General features: G+C 43.3%; 1 protein-coding gene across 28 annotated transcripts in view; it reads left to right on the forward strand.

Moving 5' to 3' along the window:
- LOC120724318 (protocadherin alpha-C2-like) overlaps positions 1-12,946 on the forward strand; it is a 213,299-nt gene that overhangs the window by 166,226 nt on the left and 34,127 nt on the right. The window contains exons 1-2 of one of the 28 annotated variants that reach the window (XR_005693894.1): positions 4,169-6,911; positions 7,312-7,485. The exons of 24 other annotated variants lie outside the window; for them this stretch is intronic. Coding sequence is in view for 3 of the 4 variants with exons in the window: in XM_040016440.1 (XP_039872374.1) it covers positions 10,524-12,941 (2,418 nt within the window). In the remaining variant the exon portion in view is untranslated. Of the gene's footprint in view, positions 1-4,168; positions 9,962-9,982; positions 12,942-12,946 lie in introns of those variants that run through there. 3 more of the 28 variants (XM_040016469.1, XM_040016455.1, XM_040016440.1) reach the window with 3 other exon arrangements.

Below are 12,946 nucleotides of genomic sequence, written 5' to 3' on the forward strand. Positions count from 1 at the left end.
ATAACAGTTCCTCCCATCCAACTTTGATGAACACAATAGGTACCAAACAATCAAAATATTTTCAGATAAATGCTGTAAACCAATAATTTAACTTGAACTGAAATATGACACCTACTCAGTGATTTACAACATGGAGGTAGGTTGTTTCCTCTTAAACATTTGAACTGCTTTCCTACAAAATTAACTTGAAACCTATAAGTTCAGTCTCTGAGGTGCTCTGCGATTTCTCTCAGGGTACCGTCTGCCTGTTTGGTCAGACTCCATAGTGCTCTGTGTGGGAAGTTCAGGTGTTTGAGCATTGGTAGTTTCACGTAAATCCTGAACCTCAGGTGGTGAAGCGAGGGCAAACTCTTCTGAATCTTGAGGTGTAGATGTGCTCTCAGGTTGCTGTGGAACCATGCGACTTTCCGCATCTACAATCTGATCAACATGTCTACGCCAGACTAAGTTGGCTCCAACATTTACAGTGTATGTCAGTGGTCCGGTCCGTGACAGAATCGTGCCAGGCTGCCATTTCTGACTTGGGTCTCTGTAGTCCCTGGCGAGAACTTTTTGTCCAACATTGAAGAATCTAGTTTTGTTTCTTGTTGCTTCCACCATGGAAGACTGTTTGTCTTGGACATTCTTGCGAATGTCTGGTTTCAGCAAATCTAGACGTGATCTCAGATTCCGTCCCATGAAGAGCATTGCAGGTGTGTGTCCAGTTGTTGCATGAGTGGCGTTCCTGTAAGCCAGTAAGAAATTGTCTATTTTCTGTTGTAGCGGCTTCCCCTCTGTGCGACTGGCTTTCATTGACCGCTTGAAGGACTGGATGAACCGTTCGGCTTGTCCATTTGTTGCAGGATGATGGGGAGCTGAAGTGATATGTCGTATGCCGTTACTCCGAAGGAAACACTGGAACTCCTCTCCAGTAAACTGACGACCATTGTCACTTACGAGCTGTTGTGGCAGACCTGTGCGTGCAAACAGTGACCGAAGGCTATTGATTGTGCTGGCAGCTGTTGCTTGCTTTACGGGGAAGATTTCTGGCCATTTTGAGTGAGCATCAACCACAACTAGGAACATTTGGTCCATAAATGGGCCAGCATAGTCTATATGGATGCGTTGCCATGGAGCGGATGGCCACTCCCACGCGTGTACAGGTGCTGTTTGAGGTTGACGCAGCGTCTGCTGACAACCAGTGCAGGATTTTGCCATGTTCTCTATTTCACAGTCAAGGCCTGGCCACCAAACATAGCTTCTAGCAAGAGATTTCATCTTAACCACACCTAAATGTCCATTGTGCAGTGAGTCCAGTACCGTTGTACGTAGTTTAGGTGGCAGAATGACACGAGTTCCCCACATAACACATCCTTGGCAAACGGATAGTTGGTCTTTGCGGGTGGAGTACGCAGAGAACTGAGTGTCAGTGCAGGACGGCCAACCATTCACAGTAAAATCGTATACTTTGGACAAGATTGTGTCTTGGCTCGTTTCTCTTTTCACCTGAGCACTTGTGACAGGTAGGGGTTCCATTTGTGTAACGTGAAACACAGTAGCTGGATCAGTCAGTTCTTCAGTGGGTTGCATATGTGGAAGACGTGAAAGTCCATCTGCATTTCCATGTAACTTTGTCCCTTTGAACTCAATGGTGTAGGTGTGTGCACCTAGGAACAAAGCCCATCGCTGCAAGCGTGCCGCAGCCATGGTTGGAATACCTTTCTGAGAGTTAAAGATGGACACCAGCGGTCGGTGGTCTGTGATCAGGGTGAAGTGTCGACCATATAAATACTGATTAAACTTCTTCACGCCCCACACTAGACTGAGTGCTTCTCTGTCTATCTGTGCATAGTTGCGTTCGGCTGCATTTAGGGACCTTGAAGCAAAGGCAACTGGGCGTTCCGATCCATCAGGCATTTTGTGAGATAGCACAGCACCAATGCCATATGGTGAGGCATCACAGGCGAGGCGAAGTGGTAGATTGGAGTCAAAGTGTGTCAGAACCTCCTCTGATGTAATGAGCTGCTTAGCGCCATTAAATGCCTCTTCACAGTTTTTTGTCCATTTCCATTTGACATTTTGTTGCAGCAGAGAGTTCAGCGGGTGCAGGACTGTTGAAAGGTTTGGTAGAAACTTGTGGTAATAATTAATTAAGCCCAAGAAAGAGCGCAGCTGACTCACATTTTTAGGTTCTGGTGCCTTCAGGACTGCTTCAACTTTGTCCTTGGTTTTGTGGAGCCCATGTCTGTCGATCTTGTGTCCACAATACTCAATGGCATCCTTAAAGAACTCACATTTGTTTTTGTTTGCTCTCAGTCCATATTTTTCTAGCCTGGCCAGGACTGCTGTTAGGTTAGCCAGATGAGTCTCCTCATCAACACCAGTGACGATTATGTCATCCAGAAAACACTGTGTTCCTGGAATGCCTTGTAGGACCTGATCCATGGCACGTTGCCATACTGCTGGGGCACTGGCGATACCAAATACCAGTCTGTTGTACTGATATAGGCCTTTGTGAGTGTTTATTACCAGATATTTCCTGGATGTCTCTTCTACTTCCATCTGGAGATAAGCCTGGGCAAGGTCAATTTTTGAAAAGTGTTTGCCACCTGCTACTGCTGTGAATATGTCTTCTATCCGTGGAAGTGGGTACTGATCTATGCGGAGAACTGGGTTCACTGAAACCTTAAAATCACCACAGATCCGCACACTGTCACTTGCTTTCTTGCTTACTGATACTATTGGTGTAGCCCAATCTGACCATTCCACCTTGGTGAGTATTCCTTGCTCTTCCAAGCGTTGGAGCTCTGCTTCAACTTTAGGGCGTAAAGCATAAGGTACAGGGCGTGCCTTGTGGAATCTTGGTTTTGCATTGTCCTCTAGTATGATCTGTGCTTTAATATTTTTCAGGGTGCCGATTCCATCTTTGAACACCTGGGCATGGTTATTAAGGATCTGTTTCAGTCTTTCATCTACAGAATTTGCACTCAGGCCTCGTTCTAGTCTCATTGACTTTATTTCTTTCCAGTTGAGGTGGATGTGTTTCAACCAGTCACGCCCAAATAATGGCACACCTCCATTTTTCAGAACATAAAGTTCCAGGTTGCATTTCTTTTTCTCATATTCCACTTTCACTTTTAGTTTTCCCAGAGGAGTTATTCTTTCACCTGTGTACGTTTTCAGTTTCACTGAGGTGTGCTTCAGTTTCAGATTGGGGAATTTGTTCCTGTAATCTTCATATGAAATCAGTGAGAGAGCAGACCCAGTGTCCAGTTCCATCTGTAACTCAATCCCTTGTATTTTAGGTGTGAGCCATATTGCATCATTACCTTTCTCTTGCATTGTGTACAGTTCCAGGCATGCCAAATCCTCCTCAGAATCAGTTGGCTCCGACTCGTTTACTTCATGCAGCTTTCTGTCTCTTTTCCACATTTTGTTTTTCTTTTTATCATACTGCTTTGATTTACACATTTTCTGTATATGCCCCTTTTTGTTACATTGCAGGCATTCTTTCTCTTTAAACCAGCAATTAGCAGCGTCATGTGACTTTTTGCCGCATCTGAAGCACATCGGTAATTTGTTATTGCGCTGCGGATGTATTTTATTTACAGAACACGGCTCCTTGCCTTTTCCCTGAAGCTCTCCGGCATCTTTTGCTGCTGTCTCCATCGATATCGCTATCTCTAATGCACGGTGCAAAGTGAGGTTATCCTCTGTGAGAAGTCGTTTCTGTGTGCCTTCATTGTTCATGCCGCAGACGAAACGGTCTCTCAGCGCATCTGACAGCCCCTCCCCGAACTGACAGTGTTCCGACAGCCGCCGGAGTTCCGCGATGTATTCCGATGTGGACTCATTCTTTAGTTGATTTCGTTTATGAAATCGGAAACGTTCGGCTATAACCAGTGGCTTCGGTTGGAAATGTTTTTGGAGCACTTCTGTGATCTCCTTGAAACTTTTGTCAGCTGGTTTGGTCGGTGTGATGAGGCTGCGCAACAAGTTGTATGTTTTCGCTCCCATCACACTCAGTAACACAGCAACTTTCCTCTCATCCTCTACTTTGTTAGCCCGACAATACTGTTCAACTCTCTCCACATATGTTGTCCAATCCTCTGTGCCACTATCAAAAACGTCCATTTGTCCAACGCCTCCTGACATTTTCTCGGTATTCTTATAAGCGTCCTTCACTTAAAAGAATTGATGTTACTCACGTCCTCTCTTTAGCCAGGCAGGTGAGCTAGCATCCACACGGAGGGTTAGTTGTTTTGGCCCTAACCTTTTTCGTGTCTCTTTGGCCACTTTCACAAGGATTTCCCCCTCTCTGTCGTCCAATGCACATCGGGGATCCGTTTTAATCCTCGTCGCCAGTCTGTTATATCCTCTCTTATAACTTAACTGGTAAGTAACGACGCCTTCTTTAGTTGTAGTGATTTACTTTAATAACCAGTCTAAGGAAAGGCGCAGGCATATCAATGCGCACATACACCACACTTTGTGTTCTCTACTTTGTAACAGAAAGTAGTACCACAAACTATAAACTGATTTTACTAAATACATAACATGAACAAAGGCACAGTGGTGGGGAATCTCGCAAAGGATTTAAACATCAATGTACAGGAACTAGAAAACAGGGATCTGCGTGTGGTTTCCAGTTACAGTAAGACATATCTTAACGTTAACTTACGGAGTGGGAATCTCTTAGTTGAGGAGCGGATAGACCGAGAGGAGCTTTGTCCACTGACTATAAAATGCTCCTTAAAATTACAAGCTTTTCTAAGCAATCCAATGACTGCACATCGCGTAGAGGTTAATATATTAGATGTAAACGACAATTCACCTGCATTTCTTGAAAGTAGGTATTACTTAAATATTTCTGAATCATCGTTAACGGGAGAGCGATATTTTCTCCCTGTGGCCGTGGATGCAGACATAGGAAGCAACTCAGTGAAGACCTACAAGCTCAGTCAAAATGAGCATTTCTCACTTGATGTGCAGAGCGGCGGAGAGCACGGTGTGTCTGCTGAGCTGGTGCTGCAAAAAGCTTTGGACCGAGAAAAACAGTCAGTAATCAATCTAATACTGACCGCTGTAGATGGAGGAAAACCTCCAAGAACGGGATCATTACAAATACATGTGAATGTAATCGATGTAAATGATAATATTCCCGCGTTTAGCAAACTGCTTTATAAAGTGCGTGTCAAAGAAAATGTCACTCCTGGAACACTTGTTATCAAGTTAAATGCCACAGATTTAGATGAAGGCATGAACAGTAAAATCTTATATTCCTTCATCAAACGAGGGAATATTGATCCATCAAATATTTTTGATCTCAATTCAGAAACAGGAGAAATCACAGTGAAGGGTGGATTGGATTATGAGGAGACGCCTGCTTATGAAGTCAGAGTACAAGCAACGGACCAGGGTCCCGTTCCTCGTAGTGCACAAGCTAAATTACTGATAGAGATAATTGATATGAATGATAATCCCCCACAAATATCAGTGGCGTCACTAATGACACCGGTAAAAGAAGACGCAGAGCTGGGGACTATTGTTGCTTTTATTACAGTAAATGATAAAGATGGAGGGAAGAATGGTGTAACCAGCTGTAAGGTAGTTGGATCTGTTCCGTTTAATCTCAAGTCCAACTACAAAAATGATTATTCTTTAGTTGTAGATGGACCGCTGGACAGAGAAACCACTTCTGTTTATAATGTCACCATTACAGCCACAGATGAAGGAGCTCCACCTCTGTCCAGTAACAAAGTCATTACTGTTCATGTTTCTGATGTTAATGATAACGCACCCAAATTTATGGAGACTGTTATTAATGTGTATGTCAAAGAAAACAGTCCAACAGGCTCAGTAATTTATACAGTAAATGCCTTCGATGCTGATCTAGATGTTAATGCAAAGGTGATTTACACACTGTTAGATAGCTCTCTTAAAAACATTCCAGTTTCATCTATTTTAAATATAAACTCCGAGACAGGAGATATAGTCAGCCTGCAGTCTTTTAATTATGAGGAGTTAAAAACGTTCCAGTTTAAAGTTCAGGCCACAGACTCTGGTGTTCCTCCACTCAGCAGCAACGTCACTGTAAACGTTTTAATCCTGGATGAAAATGATAATAATCCAACAATTCTTGCTCCATATTCTGAGCACGACGCCGTTAATAGTGAGAGCATCCCCTATTCTGCTGAAGCGGGATACTTTGTGGCAAAGATCAGGGCTGTAGACGCAGACTCTGGATACAATGCGCTGCTCTCTTTTCACCTGTCTGAGCCCAAAGGAAACAACCTGTTCAGGATCGGAACCAGCACAGGGGAGATCAGGACTAAGAGGAGATTGAGTGACAATGACCTCAAAACTCACCCCTTGGTGGTCTTGGTCTCTGATAACGGAGAACCCTCCCTGTCAGCTACTGTGTCTATTGATGTGGTGGTGGTTGAAAGCACGGCTGAAATCCAGACTCAGTTCAGACATGTGCCTGTAAAGGAGGACAGCTTCTCGGATTTGAACCTGTACCTGCTGATTGCCATTGTGTCGGTGTCCGTCATCTTGATGCTCAGCCTCATCACTTTAATAGCAGTCAGATGTCACAGGACAGACGGCACTTTCAGCAGGTACAGCGCCCCCATGATCACCACCCACCCTGACGGGAGCTGGTCTTACTCTAAAGCTACTCAGCAGTATGACGTGTGTTTCAGCTCAGACACACTCAAGAGTGACGTGGTGGTTTTCCCCGCCCCGTTTCCACCTGTAGATGGAGAACTGATCAGTATTAACGAAGGAGACACTTTTACAAGAACTCAGACATTACCCAACAAAGAGAAGGTGAGTTGATTTTAGTCTTTTAGTCCATACTACAGATTTTCACACAAACAAATGGACACATTCCTTGTCTAATTTCCTTTTAAAACGTCCTATCTGTAGTATGTGTAAAATTAATCTCTATTCTTGAACTTCTATTCTATTCTTGAAAAAATGAACTGTCAGAAATTACAATGGTAACTAAAGATTCCTAACTAAAAACTAAAAAAGTTTCCTGGATGACAATACCCTAGTTTCTTTTTTTTTTTTTGTTAACGAAAACTGACATAAATCAACCAGAGCTCCGTCTTGGGTTTTTAAGCAGTGTAACAGTTAAACTTGCTTGATGTTAAGATTTTTCTTTTGTTTTATTCTATGTACAATAATCTCGCCCTTTTTTATTTAGTGAAATTGGAGGAATTAATGGTAATTCTTCACATTTCTTCTATATCTTAACAGAGTTATTCATTATGTGTTGTCAGCCTGTTTAAAGGGTCTCTTTGGTCAGTAAAACTGCATCTGATAATAAAACATACTGGTTGTGCTCCTCTATTTTTAAACCATAGTCATATCTAATTTGTAACGCATGGGGTCGGTATTGACCACATGTTTAAGAAAGCTGGGATTTTTCAGTCTCCTCCTTTACGTATGAAGCGTCAGCAGGGTGGCAGTGCTTTGTGCGAAGGACAGGAATGGCGATAAAAAGCAGAAAACCAGAGAGGATAAAATTTTACACGTTGGCTGGTTCTTTGGTGTTTTGTAGATGAAAATAATTTGAATTGCGTCTCCGTCTTTGAAAACAGCGATGGGAAGTATAAGGAATAATGAAATTCTGTGTTTGCCGATCGTCCTGCTTTTATCTGGCTGGTCTGCGGCTCAGATATCATACTCTGTTTCTGAAGAGGTGGACAAAGGGACTGTGATTGGAAACCTCGCAAAGGATTTAAACGTCAATGTTCGAGACCTGCAAACGAGGAATCTAAATGTTGTGTCTGGATACAGTAAGAGATATTTCGAGGCTAATTTTAAAACAGGGGATCTTTATGTTAATGAGAGAATAGACCGCGAGGAGCTCTGTCCAAACGTGATAAAATGCACACTAAACTTGGAGGTTATACTGAGCAATCCTATGGTGCTCCGACGCATCGAAGTCACGATTGCTGATTTAAATGACAACGCGCCGGCCTTCGTAGAGAAATCATTTTCACTGAACATTTCTGAATCTTCACCCGCGGGCGAGCATTTCTTGCTTCCGCTGGCTCTTGATGCAGACACAGGCAGTAATTCGGTAAAGACTTACAGGCTGAGTGCAAATGAATACTTCTCTCTAGATATACAAGGAGGCGGAGAACACACTGCATCCGCTGAACTAGTGCAGCAGAAGGCTTTGGATCGAGAGAAACAAGCCGTCGTTAAACTAACACTGACCGCTGTAGATGGAGGCAAACCTCCTAACACCGGAAGCGTACAAATTATAGTCCATGTTCTGGATGCAAACGACAACACACCAATGTTTAGCAAAACACTTTATAAAGCACGTGTAAATGAAAATGCTCCAGCCAGATCATTAGTAATTCAACTCAATGCCACAGACTTAGACGAAGGGGACAACGGGAGAGTAATTTACACTTTTGTCAAACGTGCAAACTTCGATCCAGCTGATTTGTTTTTTATAAATGCCGAAACTGGTGAAATCACAGTTAAGGGTCATTTGGATTATGAAGCACAGTCAGCATATGATATTCATGTGCAAGCAACAGACAGAGGTCCGTCACCTCGAAGAGCAAATGGGAAGCTATTGGTTGAGATAGTTGATGTAAATGACAATGCCCCAGAAATTGTGGTGACGTCACTCATGAACCCTGTCAGAGAAGATACTGCAATAGGAAGCGTTGTGGCTTTGGTGACAGTGACTGATAAAGATGGAGGGGAAAACGGTCAGACTCGCGGTAAACTTGCTGGTTCCACACCTTTTAAGTTGATTTCAAATTACAAAAACTATTACTCTTTAGTTGTAGACAGAACTCTTGATAGAGAGCAGCGGCCTGTTTACAACGTCACAATTATAGCTAACGATGAAGGTACCCCGTCTTTATCCGCCTCCAGTGTTGTTAATGTTGATATTTCTGATGTCAATGATAATGCGCCTGGTTTCGCTGAACCTGCAATTAATATTTATGTAAAAGAAAATAGACCAGTTGGTGCTCGGCTCTATACTATCAATGCAGTCGATCCCGACATAAATGAAAACGCTAAAGTAACGTATTCGCTAGAAGGCGATTCAAACAGTATCCCAGTAAATTTATTTGTAAGCATCAATTCAGAAACAGGAGATTTAATCAGCCTGCAGTCTTTTAACTATGAGGAGTTAAAAACTTTCCACTTTAAAGTTCAGGCCACAGACTCTGGTGTTCCTCCACTCAGCAGCAACGTGACTGTCAACGTTTTTATCCTGGATGAAAATGACAACAGTCCCACGATTCTCGCGCCATATTCTGAGCACGGCTCCGTTAACAGTGAGAGCATCCCCTATTCTGCTGAAGCGGGATACTTTGTGGCAAAGATCAGGGCTGTAGACACAGACTCTGGATACAATGCGCTGCTTTCTTATCACCTGTCTGAGCCCAAAGGAAACAACCTGTTCAGGATCGGAACCAGCAGCGGGGAGATCAGGACTAAGAGGAGAATGAGTGACAATGACCTCAAAACTCACCCCTTGGTGGTCTTGGTCTCTGATAATGGAGAACCCTCCCTGTCAGCTACTGTGTCTATTGATGTGGTGGTGGTTGAAAGCACGGCTGAAATCCAGACTCAGTTCAGACATGTGCCTGTAAAGGAGGACAGCTTCTCGGATTTGAACCTGTACCTGCTGATCGCCATTGTGTCGGTGTCCGTCATCTTTCTGCTCAGCCTCATCACTTTAATAGCGGTCAGATGCCACAGGACAGACGGCAATTTCAGCAGGTACAGCGCCCCCATGATCACCACCCACCCTGACGGGAGCTGGTCTTACTCTAAAGCTACTCAGCAGTATGACGTGTGTTTCAGCTCAGACACACTCAAGAGTGACGTGGTGGTTTTCCCCGCTCCGTTTCCACCTGTAGATGGAGAACTGATCAGTATTAACGGAGGAGACACTTTTACCAGAACTCAGACTTTACCTACCAAAGAGAAGGTGAGTTCACCATAACCTTAGACTGGGTTTGGTCTTTGATTTAATCGTAATACGGCGAATTTATTTGTATAGCACTTTTTAGCACACAGCTTATGAAACGGTTACTGAATGGTACTTAAAGCCAGGATTGAGTCGAGCTCCTAAATGACTTAGTACTGAGTACGCTGTCTATGGTGCTGAACTGACCATCGACCATCATTTCTTTGCCAACCGTTTGTTATAAAAAGTTGAACAATATGTTGTGAATTTTACATTCATATTTTCTACTGCTTTGTCTACTTTTACAAAATATACCGTTTCAAAGATCCAATAACGACACATGTACTAATATTTCTTATGCTTGGTAAATATCATACATATCTGGACCAAACAAACAGTTGGTGTCGCTCGAGGCCATAAATTTATTTATGGGTCAGGGTTTTGTTTTTTTTGTTGGGTTTTTTTTCCCCCAGACTCCTCCTCTCCCTGCGAGTCTGCCGTAGTCCACTAGTGCTTTGTCAAAAACAGAAAAATTGCCACAAGACGGAAACGGCTTTCTCTGTTAGTCACCTCTGAAGTGGATATGTTCCGAAATTATTATTTCGTTCATTGTGTGGCAGCGACGAGGTGTGGAGGACAAAGACTCACAATGTGGATAAAAATCATAGCTTTGCTCTGTTTGTGTGACGCGTCTGCAGCGCAGCTCTCGTTCTCCGTTGCCGAGGAGGTTGACAAAGGAACGGTGGTTGGAAATATCGCAAAGGATTTACACATTAACGTTAACGAGCTGGAAAAACGGGACTTACGAATTGTATCTGGGAACTCAAATAAACATTTTGACGTGGATTTAAAAACTGGTGCTCTGTATGTTTGCGATAGGATTGATCGTGAAGAGCTCTGTCCAAATACTGCGAAATGTTCCCTGAGCGTAGAAGCAATTCTGAACAACCCGATGCATCTGCATCGCATAGAGGTGCAGGTTACTGATATTAACGATAATGCTCCATCCTTCATTGAAAATGAAAAAATTTTAAATATTTCAGAGTCTTCTTCCACTGGGGAGCGATATCTGCTCCCAGTGGCAAACGATGCAGACACGGGCAGCAACTCGGTAAAAAGCTACAAGCTTGGTCCAAATGAATATTTCTCATTGGACGTGCAGAGCGGCGGACAGCACAGTGAGTCTGCTGAATTAGTACTGCAAAAATCTTTAGACAGAGAGAAAAAGTCTGTTATTCACCTTGTTTTAACAGCTCTGGACGGAGGAAAACCTCCCCGATCTGGAACATTAAGGATAGTTGTGCATGTTATGGATATAAATGATAATTCTCCAGTATTTAGTCAGCCTCTGTATAAGGCCCAGGTAACTGAAAATACCCAGTTTCAGACCTCTATAGTCACTGTAAGTGCCACAGATTTAGATGAGGGAATAAACAGTGAAATACTGTATTCGTTTATTAAAAGGGGAAATTTCAAACCAGAAGCTTTATTCTCAATAAACCCAGGCACGGGGGAAATAACTGTAGTAGGAGAAGTAGACTATGAAGAGAATACAGCATATGATATTCGTATACAGGCAAGAGATAAAGGTACGCCATCACGAAGTACGCATGGTAAATTGTTAGTGGAAGTAATTGATGTGAATGACAATACGCCTGAAATCACTGTAACTTCTCTTATGAGCCCAGTTAAAGAAGATGCAGAGATAGGTACAGTTGTGGCTTTGGTGACTGTAACAGACAAAGATGGGGGCAGTAATGGACTCACCAGTGCTAAACTTCTTGGGGTGGTGCCTTTTAAACTCAAGGTAAATTACAAAAATTATTATTCATTAACAGTTGATGGGCCTCTAGACAGAGAGAGTATTTCTCAATATAATGTAACCATGATAGCCACTGATGAAGGCACTCCACCTCTTTCTAGTACTAGTGTTATTCCTGTTCACATTTCTGATGTGAATGACAATGCCCCTTTATTCTCAGAACCTGTTGTTAATGTATATGTAAAAGAGAATAGTGCAGTGGGAGCTATTATATCAACAATTACTGCCGTCGACCCTGATTTAGTGGAAAATGCTAAAGTGACATATTCCCTGCTCAGTGACTTTTCAAAAAGTATTCCAATAACCTCTGTTGTAAATATAAACTCAGAGACAGGAGATATTATCAGCCTGCAGTCTTTTAACTATGAGGAGTTAAAAAGTTTCAACTTTAAAGTTCAGGCCACAGACTCTGGTGTTCCTCCACTCAGCAGCAACGTCACTGTCAACGTTTTAATCCTGGATGAAAATGACAACAGTCCCATGATTCTCGCGCCATATTCTGAGCACGGCTCCGTTAACAGTGAGAGCATCCCCTATTCTGCTGAAGCGGCATACTTTGTGGCAAAAATCAGGGCTGTAGACGCGGACTCTGGATACAATGCGCTGCTTTCTTATCACCTGTCTGAGCCCAAAGGAAACAACTTGTTCAGGATCGGAACCAGCACCGGGGAGATCAGGACTAAGAGGAGAATGAGTGACAATGACCTCAAAACTCACCCCTTGGTGGTCTTGGTCTGTGATAATGGAGAACCCTCCCTGTCAGCTACTGTGTCGATTGATGTGGTGGTGGTTGAAAGCACGGCTGAAATCCAGACTCAGTTCAGACATGTGACTGTAAAGGAGGACAGCTTCTCGGATTTGAACCTGTATCTGCTGATCGCCATTGTGTCGGTGTCCGTCATCTTTCTGCTCAGCCTCATCACTTTAATAGCAGTCAGATGCCACAGGACAGACGGCACTTTCAGCAGGTACAGCGCCCCCATGATCACCACCCACCCTGATGGGAGCTGGTCTTACTCTAAAGCTACTCAGCAGTATGACGTGTGTTTCAGCTCAGACACGCTCAAGAGTGACGTAGTGGTCTTCCCCGCCCCGTTTCCACCTGTAGATGGAGAACTGATCAGTATTAACGGAGGAGACACTTTTACAAGAACTCAAACATTACCTAACAAAGAGAAGGTAAG

This window comes from Simochromis diagramma, unplaced genomic scaffold (assembly GCF_900408965.1).
Source record: "Simochromis diagramma unplaced genomic scaffold, fSimDia1.1 OVJJ01000685.1, whole genome shotgun sequence".
NCBI lineage: Eukaryota > Metazoa > Chordata > Actinopteri > Cichliformes > Cichlidae > Simochromis > Simochromis diagramma.